The 19,126-nt window shown below is 42.4% G+C and overlaps 1 protein-coding gene across 2 annotated transcripts in view; it reads left to right on the top strand.

Annotated features, from left to right (window-relative positions):
- Nucleotides 1-3,003: 3,003 nt before the first annotated feature.
- The window catches only part of vldlr (very low density lipoprotein receptor), a 29,525-nt gene continuing 13,402 nt past the window's right edge, over nucleotides 3,004-19,126 (top strand). The window contains exons 1-8 of one of the 2 annotated variants that reach the window (XM_037484725.2): nucleotides 3,004-3,443; nucleotides 8,467-8,586; nucleotides 10,434-10,556; nucleotides 13,970-14,092; nucleotides 15,771-15,979; nucleotides 16,437-16,599; nucleotides 17,036-17,158; nucleotides 18,378-18,500. In XM_037484725.2, the coding sequence (XP_037340622.2) occupies nucleotides 3,371-3,443; nucleotides 8,467-8,586; nucleotides 10,434-10,556; nucleotides 13,970-14,092; nucleotides 15,771-15,979; nucleotides 16,437-16,599; nucleotides 17,036-17,158; nucleotides 18,378-18,500 (1,057 nt within the window). In that variant the 5' untranslated portion in view covers nucleotides 3,004-3,370. The remainder of the gene's footprint in view (nucleotides 3,444-8,466; nucleotides 8,587-10,433; nucleotides 10,557-13,969; nucleotides 14,093-15,770; nucleotides 15,980-16,436; nucleotides 16,600-17,035; nucleotides 17,159-18,377; nucleotides 18,501-19,126) is intronic. The other variant, XM_037484726.2, reaches the window with a different exon arrangement.

The raw sequence follows: 19,126 nt of genomic DNA, 5'->3' as shown, positions 1-19,126 counted from the left end.
CTGTCTGTGGTGCTGAAGAGCACCTATGAGGCCACAAAGAGCACAGAACGTTTCCAAATTGATCACTAATGAAATGCATGACAGGATTAGTAAGCTAAATATAGTCCACCCATGAACTAATTAGACCATGTGTTTATATAAGCAAGCGTGTAATTCTCACTTTGCTTCTGTGTTATTCCACCTCAGAATTTAATTAAACATTACATACATTACTTTTATTTTAGTGTTTTAGTACCAATTATTGTAATCGTTATTTACAAGCCTAGCGCTAGCTGGAAACGATGAATAGGTCTGGTGTTGCATTAAGTCTCTACAGAAGCTTCTTTCCCTTCTTTGAGCCACCAGCTCATAGGGCTAAGCAGAGAAAATAAAAATCCTAAAGTAAGTGGACTACCGGGCCTCCTCTATAAAGAGACTAAGAAGCTCCCCCATTGGCCACAAACGTCTTCAGAAACCTGGGCCGGATCTAGGTGTGATTAAATATGTCCTTGCAGCAAGTGGTGAAAGCGACTTTAAAACAAGGCCCAACAGGGTATATCAATATGACTTCAGACCGCTCAGCTTCCCCGTGAGCAGAGGATGAAGCTGTTTGATCTGAAGACGTATTGATATCTGTGGACTGTGTACTGTTCTCTGCCATGAAAGTGGCCCTTCATTTCAACATGAGACATACACTAAAACCCTGTTGGGCCTTGTTTTAAAGTCGCTACAGAGCACTGTATAACAAAACCAACTCTTTCTCCCCTCAGGCCGTCTCCCTGAGGTCATTTAATCAGTCACACTGCACCTCCATTTGCACAAAACCTCAATTTCATTGTTGGTTCTGTTGTATATGTTTTAAGTTTTAAGTTATGTTAAGTTATTCATATGTATATATGAATATATATATATATATTGATATTAGATTTGGTTTAAACGTGCGGCATTTGGGAGTTTCATTTCCGGAAACAGAGCTTTAGAAAGATGTACAATGTGATTTGTTGGCCTTTTGCTGTGGATTCGAGATACCTCGGCAGCAGGGTAAACCAAGCTCCTCTCCGTCTGGGGCAGGACACCGGGAGGGCAAAACCTCGGCACAAACGTGACAATATGCATATATAATTGGATATATTTATATCTATATATGTTTTACTTTTTGCGTTGTTCTTGTTTTCATCTTTTTTAAAATCTTTTTCTTGTTTATTAAGTAAACCATACAGTATGTGGAGGGAAAGGGAAAAAACGGAGTTAAATTCTGATTCTGATTACAGTTTTACATGCATGTTGGAGGAAAGTGGAGAAAAGGATCCATCTGGCACTGTAAATGTTCCCCTTGGGTTGTGTGCACGTTGATGATGTGACAGGTGTTAAAATGAAAATCGATCACCTTCAAACCCTTCTCTACGTGGCAGCGCTGAGCCAACAGTGTTTACCTGAGGGGCAACATTACATCACCCCAAATGTTTCCAAAAATATTTACGGTGTCTGGCAGGCCTTCAACCTCACAGATGTATTAAATCACACTAAGCTTACTTGATTGGATTGCATTGCCTCCGTTGAACCTGTAGCAACTCACACCCACACATGTGTTTTTGTTCTCAACACCCCATCCAGTGTCACTGAATTCTGTTTACTGATCAATAACCGCATCTCCCCTACAGATGTATCATGTCAATGTTCTTCCATGTGGAATCGCACTCTACTCATTGTTTCTTCGAATTTCTTATTCTTCCCAGCAGGTGCAGAGGTGTTTATCTAGTGAATAGAAGTAGTGGATTTAGATGAATTCAGTCATCTTCACTGTTCAGGTACCTGCCAGTCAGCTGGCAAATAAGGATTCTCCACAGTAGTATTTTGTAAGAGACTGGATTTCCAACCCTTAGATCTGTCATCGATGCGTGAGTGTGTGTGTGTTTTAGGAGGTGACGGCATGAAAGAGATCCTGAGTCAGAGAGACGGAGGGTTCCTCACACAGCATTTTACAGTAGTTTTTGTGGGTTTTTTTCAGTGGATGTAAAAATCTGGGACAGAGTGAGCCTTGGGGTGTATCAGCAGGCATCAGCCATCGCTGAAGACGAGGCTTAATCCTCTGATAAGAACTGATGGCAGCCTATGAAACCTGGCAGTTTGCAACCCTCTGGAAAATTCAAAAGGCCTGGTGATCAAAATGGGGAAGAATGGCATCAGACACACAAAGGGGGGGGAAATGCAAGAGCTGAGATTGGTAACGACATTTAGACTCTTTGAAAATGAGACATCTGCTCTCGCAAAATGATTGGTGAGAAAACCCAAACTAGGCATATGGTGCTTTTGAACTGTGTGTGCTTTATTATTTGTATATCAACAACATAGATCCGACTGTCAGGGAAGTTTTTAGTAGAGCACACATAACCACTGCCTCCACCAAAACACTTTCAATTGTTTTTAAATGTTTTTCCACTCCATACATGAGCAATCTGACGACGACCACCATTCTTCTCCTCCCGAGTCTCCCAAAGTCTCCAGCTCCAGCCAACAGCCCGAGTGGGCCGAGTGTGAAGTTCCCTGAGTAAATGCCCGAAAGACCTGTTCCACAGAAAAGTCAGAGCATCTTGTATTTAACACTTCTGCCACCGTGGCCACTGTTCAGCTCAACATGAGGCAGACGTTCATAATTGTGGATATTTCAGACTTGAGTCAAATGTGTTTAAAGATTAACTAATTCTGTACAATGGTTCACTAAACCCAGGATCTGTAGTGTAATGGCCTCTCTGGCTGAGGGTGATGTTACTGGAATGCAAATGTAAAAAGTTTATTTTTGGTAGTTTACGTTGCAATTGGTACTGAGTCTAAATGTTAGAATGAATTAGCTAAACGATGTAATTATTTGACCTTTATGATCTCCACCACTACCCAACCGGAAGAGAGTCCACGTTATAGTTCCACGCGGATAGCGAAGGGTTAAAAATGTTCCAAGACGTAGCCTACAGAGGGAGGGAGGGGGGGGGGGGGGGGGGGAAGAAATGCAAAAATCCGCCGTCAGCTGTGACGGGCTCCGTGTGCTGCCACTAACGACCCGGTTACCGGGGACGCTCGTCAACGTCAACTCTCACCGACAAACTCTCCGCAAATGGATGTGGGCGTGAGAGGAGGGGACGGGAGCCCGGACGGCCCCCACGGCGCGTGGCTGTAGAGCGAGATTAAAAGGGGCGCGTGGTGTGAGCGTTGGACACCTCCCTTCAGTTCTCACCGCTCCTCCTCGGACACGGTCGTGTTTCTGCGCGTGCTGCGGATCGGGTTTTTTTTTTTTTTTTTTTTCTTTCGTTGCCTCTGCGGGCTCTGCGGTGCGTGGTTTCACGCGTGGACCGACTGGATCAGAGGCGAAGCAGGCCGACGTCAAACGCCGCCAGAGATGATCACGTTCGCACCCGTGATCCTCCTGCTACCGATGCTAATATGTCTGCAGCACTGCATCAACGTCCACGGTGAGCCTCCGGTTCTCTGTTCGTGTGTGTGTGTGTGGTGGGGGGGGGGTTCCTCCGCTGTACACCTGTCTCGGCTGTTCACTGAAGGAACGACCGGGCTCGGCTACACCTTGGGCCAGTCAACCTTGCATCTATTCTCCGCAAATGACCCCGTCCCTCCCCCCCAAAGAGCGCCTCAGAACGGGGACACGTTCTGCTTTGTTTCGGTCTGTAATGGAATTCAAATGAACGTGTTCGTCCTTGTGTTTTTCTTCTTCTTTTCAATCAGGCTGTTAGTAGTTTCTGCTGTTAAATGATTGATAGGCCCATGTTTACAGCCACCGATGGTCGCCACTCATTTATTGGGTCAATTAGCCCCTTTTGACGCTAGTTTATATGAATCACTGACTCGACCAATGCTTCTCGAACGGTGTTGGAGTCTGTGTGTTCTGGTTTCACACTCACTTCCAGGGTTTCTTTTCTCTTTCCCCCCAGCAGCAAGGCTGGTAATTTATTGATTTATTCCCGAGTAGAAGCCGGGAGAAGGGTGTCAGGGAAAATGGGAATAAAGAGGATTACGGTGGATTGATGTAGAACTATATATCCGGGGTAGGTTGAAGCGCGACCGGTGGTGTGGCAACAGCTGAGCGCATGGCGGGGGAGGAGCTACGCGGGCAATTACCTGCCGCAGGTGATACCAATGAGGGCCTAATTAAGTGGCCAAGGTTAATTTAGTATTCCTACCTGGTGGGGATTGACTAGCAGTTTTCAGAACTTCTTAACTAAATGTGTGAAACATGTGAAATTATGTTTACTTTAGTTTTGTAAATTAAATCTTTGAATTGCGTACGGTTTGGTTTTGGGGCAAGCAAACTCGTGCTGTGAAACTGAGAAGATTTTCTCCCAGCTTGTGAAGCATTGTTTTTTTTTTTTTAATTCTGATAAATGAGACATTACCTAACCCAGAAGCAGGAAAAAGTTTAAATGTGTTTTACTTGTGCCATTTAGTTGTTAATTGGCTGTTTCAGAATCAAATCACAACCTCAAATTTGACCCTTTATTGGATATCAAAGCATTTGTGTAGGACATCAGTGTCTTTTTGCTCAGTTTATTGCTCTGAATAATACATGATTTATTTTTTCTGTAGAAGTTAGCTGGCACTCGCCTATTCTTTGTCCACTCCATTTAGATTGCGTAACCAATATGCGTACTGTTTAACAGGCTTTGCTAGGCTTAGTTGCTGACATCGTGGCGGTTCCTTTCTGGGCAAAAATGCATACCTTAACAAAACCTTTTTTGATTAGTCCACTTGAGGCTGATTCCTGATAAGTTGGCAGGCAGGCAAAATTAAAAATAAGCTCAGAGACCCAGAGCTGTGCTGGATTACTTGTGTTTTGCAGATACTTTCACTCTTGGATTCCTACCTACTGTGGAAAAACTGCCTTTTTTAGAGAAAACTGTGAAACAAAATTGTGCAGCTAGTGATGTGAGCACTCTCTCCATAGCATGGCACCCACCAGCTCCTTTTCATTCTCTGCTTCATGCTGCTTAATTTGTGCACGCACACACAGAGATATATATTGTGTGAGCCCATTTGAGCAAGATGTAATACAAACTAGATAGTGGCAGCAATGCTGTCCTGATTAAAATTAATGTATTTTTTGTCCTCTGGTTACTGTGATGCATGCTAGACCCAGATCCTTCGCTATATTGGGGGGGGGGGGGGGGGGGCTACACTTGGTTCTTGATGTGGTGGACAGAGGGAGGAGGAGTAGACTGCAACCGTTTCTGTTACTGGGGAAAATTGCATTACCATGACCTCCAGTGTGATGGCATTTCTATTCTGCAGTGTTCTGCTATTTTGGGGGTTTGTGGTTTGTTGCAGTCCAACCCCATTGAATCTATAGTTTCAAACCCAGGGGGCTAATTATCATGTGAAATGATCTGTGATTTTTAAATTCACACCATTCATGGCTGTATCAAGATAATTGGTGAGTGTACTCGGGTCACTGTCGGCAAGAAATGAGATTTCAAGTATTTTAGTCAAGATGAGAAAATGTATTTGAAAAGGAGGTTTTGGTGCTAGCTCTGTTTTTCTATTCAAAAATGCATGCCTCAAAAACAAAGACCTGAACCTACACATTCACCAGAACATTACATAAACCTTTATCTTAGCGCGTTACTCCAGGTATTTGAAGTTTGCAGATTGGTAGCTCTAGCTAGGATCCAACACATCATGAACTAACCTTGCAATAATAATTGCAAATCTAATGCACACTGTGAAACAGTGGGGGAAGCTTCATTGGTCTTGTGCATCGGTATTTATGGATTTCAAAGTACAGCAACAAATTAAAAAAAGAATACTCTTGCACTGGTTCATGTAGTCTACTTCAATTTACTGCTGAAGTCGGTCATTTTGCTGATGGGCTCTAATTGCACGGTGTACATTTCTCCAGACAACAAATCAATGGGTTTTTGTAGAGACAAAGATGGTGAACCTAGAGATGATGCCCTTAAACAAAACACTAACGTGTGTGCCCTTCTCTGCCACTCGGGTTGTCTGTTACAGTTGCTTGTTGCAGCTTGTTTAATTAATTTCCCGTTTCCATTACTTGTGCACACTGCTGTTGTATCCGCCTGGATTTCTTTTTCAGGGAAGCTGGTAAGTGGAGGTTAAGGCCTCGCAATTCATGAGAGGTAAAGACTGTGTGCAATATACTCCTTCTATAGAATAGTTCTTAATGGATTTGTAGGACCAAGTTGTTTACAGATCCAGACATTATACATTCATTCATTAAGTATTAAAAGCTGGTATATATACCTCAAATGTCTGGTTGACCAACACTAGACTATGAAGAATATTTGGGTATAATCGTGTTGGGACAATATTCAACATTTTGAGAACTCTCTGTAGTTTGATGGAATAGATTCTACAAAACTAATGACCGATCGTTCAATCTAAAATTTACGGTGTTTCTGTAGTTCAGTGATTTGTTTTTGATCAAAACGGAACTGATGTCAGTGGTTGCCCAAAGCTCCCTTTTTATGACCATAATTGCTCAGTCAGCATTAAATGTGAATGAGCAGGGAGCATTGGTTCCGCCTGATTAGCTGGGTCAGCACTGGTATGGTTGTAAAATATTTTTAATGGAACAACTGATGACTGGTTTGCGTCTGGCTTTTCTAATGACTGTCATGCACAGTTAAAGCAGGTAGTTCTGAGATTTAAATGAACCTAGAACCAGCATGCATGGATAAATGTGTTGGGATCCAGTGGCTGATGTAAAGGAAGGTAATGCCAAAAAGACTTTAGCGGTATGATGGGTTAGGGATTAAATAGATAGGTACCATAGGACCTTGTATCCACACAGCCAATGAGCTGCATGTTTCACACACTGATGCAATAAGACTGATGCTCTCACAATCGGAAATTAGCTTTAAATGCAATCGACACATTCACTGTCCCTCTCCCACCTTCTGTCTATGTCAGGTTATTTGTTTTATGAGTTTATGTGCCCATGTTTGCCACAATGAAAACGCCGATACATAAAGCTTTGTGGTGGTTGAAAGGTCTGCACACTGCTCCGTAACATGACCTTGGTGTAGTCTCTGTTGAATGGAAGTCTGCAGGCACTGATGGCTGTAAGTCTACCTCCTCCTGTGTCCTTTTTTTTTTTTTTGTATCAGGCGTACCAGCCAACAGTCCATAAATACACTAGACTAGACTATTTGTGATATGACATGGCTGCAGCTACATAGTCGGCAGAACCAAAGATATTTGCTGCTGGCTCCTCCGGTTCAAATGGAATAAAGACGGTTTCCTTTATAAAGAACTGTTGACTAACTAGAACAGAATAAATCTAAAATATCCTTTGTCTCAAAATGTATTTGTTGTGTATCCTTGCACCCGCCACTATTTACAGAAGTCATGTGATCTGTAGTTGACCTCTTCAGTGTCAACATGATTCAGCTGTATCTGTCCTTGTGGGTTTGTCATCACCATATGCTGGTTTCCCCACCTGGACAGACTGAAGACTGAAACAATAGTCAAGGTCAAACTAATTCAGAGCTGCACTACACAAACTGCATTGTTAAATCTTGTGACATTTTGGTTTCTGCAGTAGATGTACAGTTTTGTGTCAACCAGACTGAGAATTTGAATGGCTACTCGTGTCATAATTTGAGTGAGTTGACAATAGCTGTATTCTTCCCCCTTGAATGTTTTTAATCTGTTTTCCTTTCAATCTTCTAACAATTCACTCTTCTGTCCTTGTAAGGTTTTTCTGTCTTTGAATGCCAGCTCACTGAAGTTAAAGCTGTTCCACAGATGGATAAATGCTTTATTTTTTTCATATTGTAATAAAAGTACTGTAAGCCTGTCTTCAAATACTATGGAGCCATACTCGATTACTCCATGTTTTACAAATCGTTGGATAGTGGTAGGGAATTACTATGTGTCACAGGTGCCCCTTTTTCCTCCACGTCACATTTCTTCTGTGTCCTTCTCACGGCAGTTGAACAGATGTTGGCCTGAAGACATTTTGCAGGACACTGGGCTTTAGTTCTCCACTAAAATATTGATGTCATCTTCAATTGCAAATTCAATCACGGGGAGTGTTCAGACATTGGCAGTGTGTTTCGAAGTGCTCGAACACAGTAAGGGGATCTATTTTTTTCTCCCCTGTTAATTGTGTTTAGAAATGACTGCTGTTTCAGCTCGGGAGTATTGATTTCCACAAGTGGTGGTGGATTGAAGTCATTTCACTAGATTCTTAGTTTGTTATTGTGCTTGTTGACTGAGTTGCTGCTAAATTGTAGACAAGAAGGACTTTATGTGGACAACTAGGGCCACTGCCTCGGGGATGGCTGAGATCCGCTCAGTGGAAGTGTGTGTGGGCTCAAAACCGTGGTGAGGAAATGGTATTCTGTGGCAGCTCTGACCAAATAAAAAGCAAACGACAAACTAATGGTAAATAATGAATAGATTTCACTGTACAAGCGCTTAGTTTTTCCTCAAAGCCCCCCTGTTTGTCTTCCACTGCAGGTACAAAGACGGAATGTGAGGCCAGCCAGTTCCAGTGTGGAAACGGTCGCTGCATCCCCTCCGTGTGGCAGTGTGACGGAGACGAGGACTGCACCGATGGCAGTGACGAGGACTCCTGTGGTGAGAAGCTACACACATGTTCCATACTGTTGTATGGGGAGGGCTTCCTGTGTACACTCCTGCTGCTGTAATTGCTTGCTAGAATACAAAATGTGTATTAATCCACAATTAAATATTACCCATCAGATGTTGGGTTTGAGCAGTTGTTGCTTTAGTTCCATTGCGTTTGATTTCTTGACAATATACTACAGATTGAACAACTTTCTTTAATTCTAGCTGGTGCCGTCCACATCTTAACAGAATAGGTAACGGTTTGTTTCTTTTTGCGGATCAGTTGCCATTGGGACTGTCCCATACTTGGACTGCAAATGTGTCGTAACACAGTGAATGGAGGCTATTATTGATCATCGGTTACCATTCAGCTTGGTTCACTGAGTAAACAATGTGTAAATTAAGTTGCAGATGGTGTCTGACTTTTCTTTAAACCCTAATTCTATTTGTTTAAATGCGGTAAAAGCGCCTATACGGACTAGCAGATACAATCGTGCACAAAAAACATTCAGTATAAGAACCCATCATGTTCCCTTGGCCTCATGAGACTTCCCAGCGTCCTTTGGGACAGAATGACCTGGTGATTGGAAGGTAGCAGATCGAGCAGAGCTAAATATGGATACGACAGGTGGGTGTGTGTGTGTGTGACTGCAGGTCCAATAGATTTCAGACCTTTCTCAATTTTCTTTGGTCCCTCGTCTATCTGGGTCACATGAGAGGGGGGCAGAACAGTGGAGGAAAATTGTTCTGCGTCGCTGGAGGAAAAAAAAATCCTGATCGGCAGAAGATCCCTCTGATCGCATGTTTACGTCAGGAAGTTCTGTTACTAAACTTGAACTCACAAGCAGGGCCAGAAATTCAACTAATTAGTGATATGCAGAGTTGCAGTTTACTAAATTATGGCGTAACCTCGGAGGATTTAGAGTTGACACTAAATTACTTTTCAAAGTGACTGACGTGATGGACAGAATGTGACCTTCTCCGCCTGTCATCACTTTCACCCAATCCCACTGAAGTATTGCTGCGCCTGGTATTCGCTCATCGGGAGATCGGATGTTTTGACTTTCAACAGACATGTGAATGATGAGAATCCAAATGACTTCTGCTGCTCGCTACTGTGCTGCAAATTGGGGTTCTGCTTGTTTCTTGGGTTGATAGTTGTATTCTGGTCAGACTCGGGGACACCCAAACCCGGTGTGGACACGGCGGTGCCGTTAGTGGGGAGATTTGTCTTGTCGACGACTTAAAATCTTTAATTGGCCATTTAATAAACAGTGCTATAAACAATCTGTTGCAGTCTGTTTACTTGCCTGTAGTTATTTTTCTGTGTAAGATTAAGAACAAACGCTCTGCCACTACAAGGCTAATGGGTAGCTGAACAGCTGAGGCTTAATGGCCAACGCTTTAACAGGCTGAAAATCTCTTTACTTTGATTCTAATGTCTGCCTAAGCTGCTTCAGGACGTTCTGTCAATAGTATGACTAGGACTGAGATTAAAAGCCACGGTTCGGCACCCTCTAAACGCGTTGCATGGGAAATGTCAAGGTCGTAAGGTGTCGACAGAGATATGATGAACAGTTTAAATGCAGGCCTGGGCTTCCCTTAAATCATTTTCAGTGATCTTGCGCTGAAGATTTTTGAATGCAAATGTGGAGTTTGGGCTGCTCTTAATGAGATTGCAACAAATTATTAACATGTGATGCTTATGTCAGCCGCAATATTAACATTCCTGAGGGGTGGAGAGTATTGCTTTGGTCTTTCCCCTTTTATCATTCAGGATGTGTGTCTTTGATGTATTAAAAGAACGAACTCCTCTGTGTACAAAGACTCTATTTCTTTTCTCTCTCTCATTCCAGTTGGAAAATCTTGTGATGCGCTGGACTTTGTGTGTCGCAACGGCCAATGTGTCCCGAAACGATGGCAATGTGACGGGGAGCCAGACTGCGAGGACGGGTCAGACGAGAGCGCCGAAATCTGCCGTGAGTATCTGAGACCCTCTTTTACAAATGTCTCACTCGTGGACAGTTTGTTGTGCTGCACCTTGGTTACGGCAGCAGACAGACGATAAGTGCTGACTGTTTTTTGAGGAAGTATCTTGTTTTCTTGCTGCCTTCACTGTGCTGCTGTGAAGACAAATGGACTGTGGCATCTCCTCAGGTAGAGATAAACATCAGAGGGGAGATAAAAGCTCTTCATCAAATGCATGTGGGTTTGATATTGATGCCTTCTAATAGCATACTGAAACAGTTCTTTTTTCTTCTTTTCTTTTTTTTTTCAAGTCAACTTTAGGTACTGTAAGTAAATACTAAACCTGATGATGAAACAAATACCTGTGGAGGATAAACTGCTCTCTGCAGGGTTGATGAGATGTTGGCAAGGTCATTTTTGTGATAAAAGAATCTCTGCATTAAAGATGGCATCATAAAAACAAGAAAGCATTGAGGGCTCAGGCTTCTTTGTTTACCGGTTCAACGTAACGCTAATTGATTTGATGACTGTCTAAAGACAAAAGAGCCATAGTGAAAGACTGTCAATTTTTGTCTGTCGCTGTATAGATGCCTTTTTAACTGGCATTTGATTTAACCAGTGGGCAGGTTCACGGTGGTCTGGTGGCTCATTTTTGCTTTTGGTTATTCTTTTTTAAAGGATTTATTTTTAGGTCAAACGTGATCCTCTATAAAACATTATGGATAAACTTTAATCTATTTAGGATAAAACTCAACCCTTATTGTACCAATGCATAAACTTAATACTTCATGAAAATGCTAGGACTTCAAATGATTCATTCCTATTTCTCATTAACGATGTGGTATATTTTCTAATATTAGAAGGTCTTGTATGTATTTTTGGAGAGGCACCAGCAGGAGTTTAGCTTGTGAAATCTTATGCGACTTCTCACTTTCGAGAAAATAGCTGGAAAAGAAGAATGGGATCAAAGTGAAGCAGAACCGCAGTTATCCAGTGTTGGTGAAGTGATATTTGCTAAAGAGGCAGAAGTATCTGAGTGAGACGCTGTAGCTGTTGATTCTTGTGTGTCAACACAGCAGGTTCACTGCACAAAGTTGAAAACAGGGCAAAAATAAATTCTTTACCTCCCCAGCAGAAAACAGAAGAACCTTTCTTCTAGTCAGTGCTAATCCCGCCTGCTCTCTTGGATGGGATCTGTGAGCAGTGCAGTTTGGAGACTTATTAATGCAACACCTGTTGGCAGTGTATGGTTGAGACTTACCTGGGTTTTACTGTGAGAAAGACAAAATGGGTACTAGAATTAGTATCTGGTGGATAAGCAGTATTATTTTTATTAAAGTATAAGATGATGGATGAAGTGTGTGTAGGCTCAAAACCTTGGCGAGGAACTGTTTTTCTCCTTGAAAGCCTCTGATCCGTGTGAGACTCTGCTCACCACCTAACTGGAGCCGTTTAGATCATAAGTCCTCGGAGGGAGGAGTCGGCTGATAAACCACACTTCTTTTGATAAGGCTTTTATGAGTTCAACAATGGCATTATGGAGTGCGCCTATGCAAGCAATGACTTCTCCCAGTACTACGGAGCAAGATTTAGACTTGCTGAGCTGAAATTGAGCAAATCAATTGTAAATGTAACGTAAAGGGTTTTACTTGACTGTTTTACTTGCTTTTTAATTCCTCCCAGTCTAAACCCAACCTCAAACGACCCTATTGGCAAACTTGAAATTTCTTTTAAACTTTCCCAGAGTTAGGCATATTCTTTGTCTGTTTTTAATGTAGCTGACATTATTCTCATTAAGTTGCCTGCTGAGTGTTTGAGTGACTGACTGCTGTGGCCCTTTGCTGAGAGTCTGCTTTGTCACATGGGTCTGTGCTTGTGTAGATTAAAGGGTAACTCGCGGTCGTCACAGCCTTCCTCTTTGTAGTCCATTGTGTGTATTTTAAGAACGTGCGCAAGTTCCAGCCATGGCTGCCGTGGCGTACGTGCAGTTGAAGCCAGCGACTGTAGCGGTTTTATTGCTGCACTGTTTGATCGGCTGTCACACATGACTCGGCAGCTGCGGATGGAATCTGAAGTGCACGTGGGGGCGGGCAGCGTGTGTGCGTGTAAGCAAACGGTCCCCGGGCAGTTTGTGGAGTGGAGGACTCGTGCCATGTTCACGTGTGTGTTGTGTTTAAGGATGCCGTTGGTCCCAGCCTCTGTTCACATGGGCATTAATAGGAAGTCAAGTTGGAGGTCAGTCCTGCATGCAACCAACAAAGTAGAGTTTAAACCTGGGACCGGTTCGCAAATTGTCTTTTGCATTCTTATTTATTGCTTGTACTTTAAATATACATTTTGCCTTCCTTTCTGACTGAATCCCTTTTTTTCAAGGTTTTAGTCCGGGGAAGTGAGGCGTTGAAAGAAGCTAACGTAAACTTCAGTGAGTTGTGACCTGTAAAGTCCTCATGAAGTCGTCCTGTTCCACTCGGGCCACAGAACGCTGTCGCTCGTACCATCAGCCTCTTAATGATTCCTTCTTTAGCTGGAAAAGAACACGTACATAAACATAGTTGTTTGCTTTCACTAGATGGAGGAAAAAAAACACTTTTTTTTAATTGGCTTTGAGCAAAGGTGGTTGAAAACAACAACTTGGCGATCACGTTTCAACGACTGAATATAAAATGATGTTTGGTAAACTTTGAATGTTTTAATCATATGATTTGAGTGATGCACCGAAGGTGGCATGTAGTGGCGTACATTTACTTCGTTGTAATCTTATCAACAAAACTACATCCTGTATGGGGAATTATTCCTGCAGCTGTAGGAGCTACTTTTTTATTCACCTTCATGTAGTGCACCATTGAGCTGCTCTCTGTGCCTCACTACTCGTTATCTTCCTCCACAGTGTAAGATTGCAGAGATGAGCGGCAAAATGAACAGAAACGGCATTGTGGGCTGAATATGTATGCAGAGATAAAGTGTTTGGTATTGAAAGCTTGAGTTTAACCTCCAGGTGTCTTATCATGAACTGATAGTATTTCCCTTAGCTGTGGACATTTTTTACATTTTACTACAATTTACTTAAGAGAAACTATTTGTAGTGTAGTACTAGTTGTGTAAATGGGACCTGTGTTGGTAGAAATATTCTATAATTGCAGACTTTTATTTTTAAACTTTGTTGGCACTTATTCCTCTATTTATTCCTTCCTTATATGAAACATACTTGATTCAGAGTTGGATGTGAAATATGCCGACTCTGCAGGCGTTCTTTAAATAAAAACGTCAAAACCCCAAAAGGTGATGTACTCGACCAATCCCTCGTAGCAAATTGTTCTGCTCTAGTAGCCAGTTTTTAAAACTACATAACCCCTCTTGTCAAATGCACTTCAGTATGCATCAAAGAAATCAGACTTCATTTTTTTTTTTTTCCTTCTCCCTGCAGACATGAGGACATGTCGTGTGAACGAGTTCAGCTGTGGCGCCGGCTCCACTCAGTGCATCCCGGTCTTCTGGAAATGTGACGGCGAGAAGGACTGTGACAACGGCGAGGACGAGGTCAACTGTGGTAGGTGGACAAGCGCACAGTGACAGTCTTTATCGCCATGGAGAATGATCCGTTTCTTTCCCATCACGGCCCACATACTGTAGGTGTGTTCACAGGGCATTAGGAGACCACGCTGAGCCTTCAGCTATCCCCCAGCCTTAAGTTTGGAAGCTCTTAATGTGGTTTAGTCCCTGTTGAGTCAGAGTTTACAACCACACAAACTGTTAAATGCCGTTCCAGTAATGGCAGTATGAAAGCTAAATAATTTTTTTTATTTAACAGCAAAGGTTATGTCACTTACAGTTTATATCTTGTAGCTTTGCTTATCTAGAATTCCCTGTGATAAGAGCAGCCAGTGCAGCAGGCTATTTATACCCTACTTTGGCTTGTTTGTGCAGATCATACATTTCTATTGAAAGATGAGCGCTCAAAGGCAGACGTGTGGTGGCCTACGTGGTCACATGCTAAACACTGTGCAGCATAAACACAAAGCCCTTTGACTGAAGCTGTCCCTGGACAAAGTAAACTAAATTAATTGGCTGTAACAAAACTCCACTGCAGCCTGTAGCAAGCTGGTAAAATGTCTCCATCTCATTTTTAAATAATGGTCATTTTTCCAGCACCTCCTTTTTAGATGAGAAATTTTCAAAAGGAGGAAATTTATTTTACTTGAATTGCTGACATGGGATTGCTACTGATGCTGGAAATGTTAATCTCTTCAATGAATATGACTTAACGTGTCAATGTTTATTTGTTACATGGGGTTTGCTGTAGATGGCCTTTTTTATATTTTAATACTACAGCAGCAGGAGATGATAGACAGTGAAGAGCCCTAAGATATTGATCTGTGTAGTTGATTTGAAAAGGTATTTACATGGCTATCCACTCAACAGATTGTTGAACCTTAAAGAAATTGTCAATTCATAGCAATTTATCAAAAATTATGAAAGGGTCTCGCGCACACCAGCATCTTTTTATTTAAATATAATTGTGGCTAGTAGTCCTGACATCTGCTGAACCCAATGAATTTGTTCATCTGATGGTAAACACACTTTCACTGCTTCACCCTCTAACCGAAGTATGCGTAGCATTACTCAACCTTTGAATTATGCATTAGAACCGGAGGCTTGTGTGCGATTGAGTAGTTTGTGAGTGCGTGACGCGAAGCGTAAACACTAGTAGTTAGTGTTGCAACTGCAGCATTTTTATCATTTGATTCACTTGTTTGATGCTTCACAGCAACTAAACAATTATTTATTTTAACAAATAAAGTCAAATGAGTCCTGTCTAAGCTTTAGAACGACCAGTCGCAAATATTCAAAGAAAATTGCTTTGGTCCGTTCAACCCCATTATGTCTGCTTGTACTTATGGTGGACATGTGTGGTATTGTAGAACACACAAGAGATCTAAAAAAAAGCATGTGATGATGTGCGCTGTACGTCAAAGCTTTCCTATTGCATATTCTTCATTTCAGGAAGAGTTCAGTTCCCTTTTTTGAAAAGTTAGACTGACTTGGTGAAAAACAGCTTAAAAATGTGAGTCCTTGTGAGGCAATGTGTACATTTTAAGCTGTTTAAAAGATGATTAGGTACACCTTCAACCAGTTTAACCACCCGACTGCTGTTGAGCTTGTGAATAAGCATTTTTTGTTCAACTGAGCTCAACATGTCTATTCTCGTCCTCTTTACCTGCCGCCAGGCAACGTCACCTGTGCTCCAAATGAGTTCACCTGCGCCAGCGGGCGCTGCATCTCCCGAAACTTTGTTTGTAACGGCGAGGACGACTGTGGCGACGGCTCTGACGAGGTGGAGTGCGCGCCCTCCTCCTGCGGCCCCACGGAGTTCCAGTGTGGAAACTCCTCTTGCATCCCTGCCAGCTGGGTGTGTGACGACGACGTTGACTGCCAGGTGAAGATTTTTTATTTATTTTTTTGTGGAAAATATGGACAGCAAAATTCTGCGAAGCCTGACCGCCTGATTACGAGTGATGCACTATAGTGGCATAACAAGTGGGAGCGCTCTGGCTCAGCCAGCCCACTTCCTTCAATGACGGCCTTGAAGGACAATTCAAAATATAATTAAATAAAAAAAACTGTCAAATGCTCTCAACCACAACGAAGGGAGCTAACTATTGTTTATGCTCACATGAACAAATGCGGGAATCCTGTTAATTGTGCTTCTGAATTTTTAATAGGATTTAATTCCTATTGGTCAGAATAAAATTTAGTTTAAAGCAGAGTTGGGCCAAAGTAAAAGAATAATATTTGTATTGTGCCAAATGGCTCTCTGGTCTTGCGTTTTTAGTACAGCATAAAGTGACAAATAACCATTAAGATTAATCTGTCCCCATCTTTGTCCCCTGAAGGACCAGTCAGATGAGTCTCTGTCTCGCTGCGGGCGCCACCCGACGCCACCGGCCAAGTGTTCGTCCAGTGAGATGCAGTGCAGCTCAGGGGAGTGTATTCACAAGAAGTGGAGATGTGATGGAGACCCTGACTGCAAGGATGGCAGCGACGAAGCCAACTGCCGTATGTGCAACTGTCCCGTTTCACATCATAACCACTTAATTTTGTTACCGCGGCAGAGTTTAGTCATCGGTTTTCTTGTCTTTTCGGCGGTAATGGTTAAGATGGATGGATAAGTGACTGTGATGGAGGTGGGCATGAAATAAAAACTTAATTGACCCTTTTTAAAAAAAAATGGGAACTCAATTCTGGTTTTCACCCGAACGATTCCAGATTTGTACACTTAGAATTTTTGTGCATCAAATGACTTGTAAGTGACAAATCAGCCTCCAGGAAAAGATCACTATTGCAGGTTGAGGTGAACAGTTTGAATTGCAACTGAAGAAATTCAGCCGTTATGAAAACACTGATATGGAGTGATGTTATCTGTGTCTGATATCCAGCCAGCAGTTAAAAATGTATTATGCACTAGCTTCATGTGTACATGTGTCCTTGGCAGCTACACGCAGTTGTGGACCAGATCAATTCAGATGTGATGATGCCACCTGCATCCTGGGCAGTAAACAGTGTAACAGCCTCAGAGACTGCGCCGATGGATCGGACGAAGTCAACTGCAAAAACAGTATGTACCCTGTGTGTGTGTGTGTGTGTGTGTGTGTGTGTGTGTGTGTGTGTGTGTGGGGGGGGGGGGGGGTGTGTGCAGCTTTGTCAATGACTTACTTTAATTTGCGCATCGTTGGCTACAGAACAATTTTACTTTCACGCTCTTGGGGAGTTCAGTCAATTATTCATTTCCAATGTTTTAAAATGAATGTATATGGAATGATAGTACTGATATTTTATTGGTGGTATTCCATTCCAGACAAAAAAGTCACAATAGAGGCTGTATGGCTCTGAGCAATACAATATATTCTAAGAATACAGAGTCTAGGCTCCATCAGCATGCTGAGAAAATTAAACGGATAGGAGAAAAGGAGAACTTGTCTGCACCCACTGTGACGTGCAGGGCAGAGTTGTTAAAAGCCTGTCAACTAACTCGTTGCAGAAACTCGTACGTTTCATAATCGGTTTGTTTCTTCTCTGGCTGCGTTTCTTTTTTTACATTCCCCCTCAGGCTGTCCTGAGGTTCAGAAGCAGAGTAGGAGTGTGTATCTGTAGTGCGCTGTAAACACCGCCACGGTAAAAACATGTGGAAGGTCTGTGAAGACCAAAGAAAAACCTCACAATCTACCTCAGTTGGTGCTTGGCTACAGAAGCAGAGTTATTTTTGTGTGCTCATCAAGAAGGAAATGTACCCCACAAAGCCCTGCTTAGCTTGTTTCTTTGAGCTTGTTCTTTCTCCAGGAGCATAAATCCAAACTCTAAAAGCGTTTGTTGCACTTTCTGACAAAGCCTTAAAGATTACATGTTGGTGACTTTCTTAACACAACCTACGATATCCGTTTTTCTCACACATTAAAGTGTGGAAATGTCCTGGCGTCTCACTTGCTGACGTTCATGTGGAATTTAAGTTTGGAGCTCAGACAACCTGACAAGGATTCACATTTTGGAGAATGCAGTTGATTGCATGAGGGCAAATTTGTTAGTTGGATGAGATCAATACTGCATTTATGCCTTTTTTTTGGCAAATGCAATAATGGATCTGTTGGTCAATTAGCAGTTTAGCTGCAGCTCAGCTAGCCAAATTTAGCGTGAAGTTTAGCTGCAAAGGCTACTGTTAAGTTTGGGGTTAACGGTGATTGCATTGGAAGCGCTTCATGTGATAATATTTGAGGAAGGATTAAAATGTTGCACATCACAGGAAGAACAGCTTTCATGTAAGACTTTGCATCTCTCCCCAGTGACCCAGTGTAACGGACCAGAGAAGTTCAAGTGCCGCAGCGGGGAGTGTATAGAGATGAGCAAAGTGTGCAACAAGGCCCGAGACTGTCCCGACTGGAGCGACGAACCCATCAAGGAATGCAGTGAGTAAAAAAAAAAAAGGCAAAGATGTGAGGAATGCCCATAGAGGTTTTCTTCCAATTGGCGAGAACATCCATTTGAACTGGAAGATTAACTGATCAGACTGGTGGCGAAAAGGTTACAATGACTTCAAAGAACACTGTTCATACCAGTGGTCATTTGCTAAGTGTCCCACATACCAATGTCTGTCCCCATTTAATTCCATCAGACATGGATGAGAACTGCTGCACCGAGGCATAGTAACACAAGGTGGAAAATAAGATGATGGTTCATTCTTACAAACACTGCAGCCTCCGAATCAAAGACAACTTTAATTAATGTATTGAAACCGCCCCCCATTTTCCTTGTGCTGGGATAATGTTTAGGCAAACGGTCAGTGTGAAGGCTCCTGGAGACATGTTTCCATCGTGAAATTAATTGGGATACTTTGCCCGAGCCTTCATGAGTGATTAACTGAAGAGAAGCCGTTCATGTGCTTCCACAGCACATCTTTGTTTGAAGACAAACTGTAGATGATTATTTACAAACCTTCCCAACTAAGTGGCAGAACACATGACTGATCGACATGTTCATGATTTTTGTTCTAATATAATTGGGTTTGTTTAACTAAACTTCCTCGTTTGGTCTG

This window comes from Pungitius pungitius, chromosome 18 (genome assembly GCF_949316345.1).
Source record: "Pungitius pungitius chromosome 18, fPunPun2.1, whole genome shotgun sequence".
In the NCBI taxonomy this organism is placed as follows: domain Eukaryota; kingdom Metazoa; phylum Chordata; class Actinopteri; order Perciformes; family Gasterosteidae; genus Pungitius; species Pungitius pungitius.
Note: the sequence above shows the minus strand (reverse complement) of the source record. Positions and strands in the feature narration are given on the sequence as shown.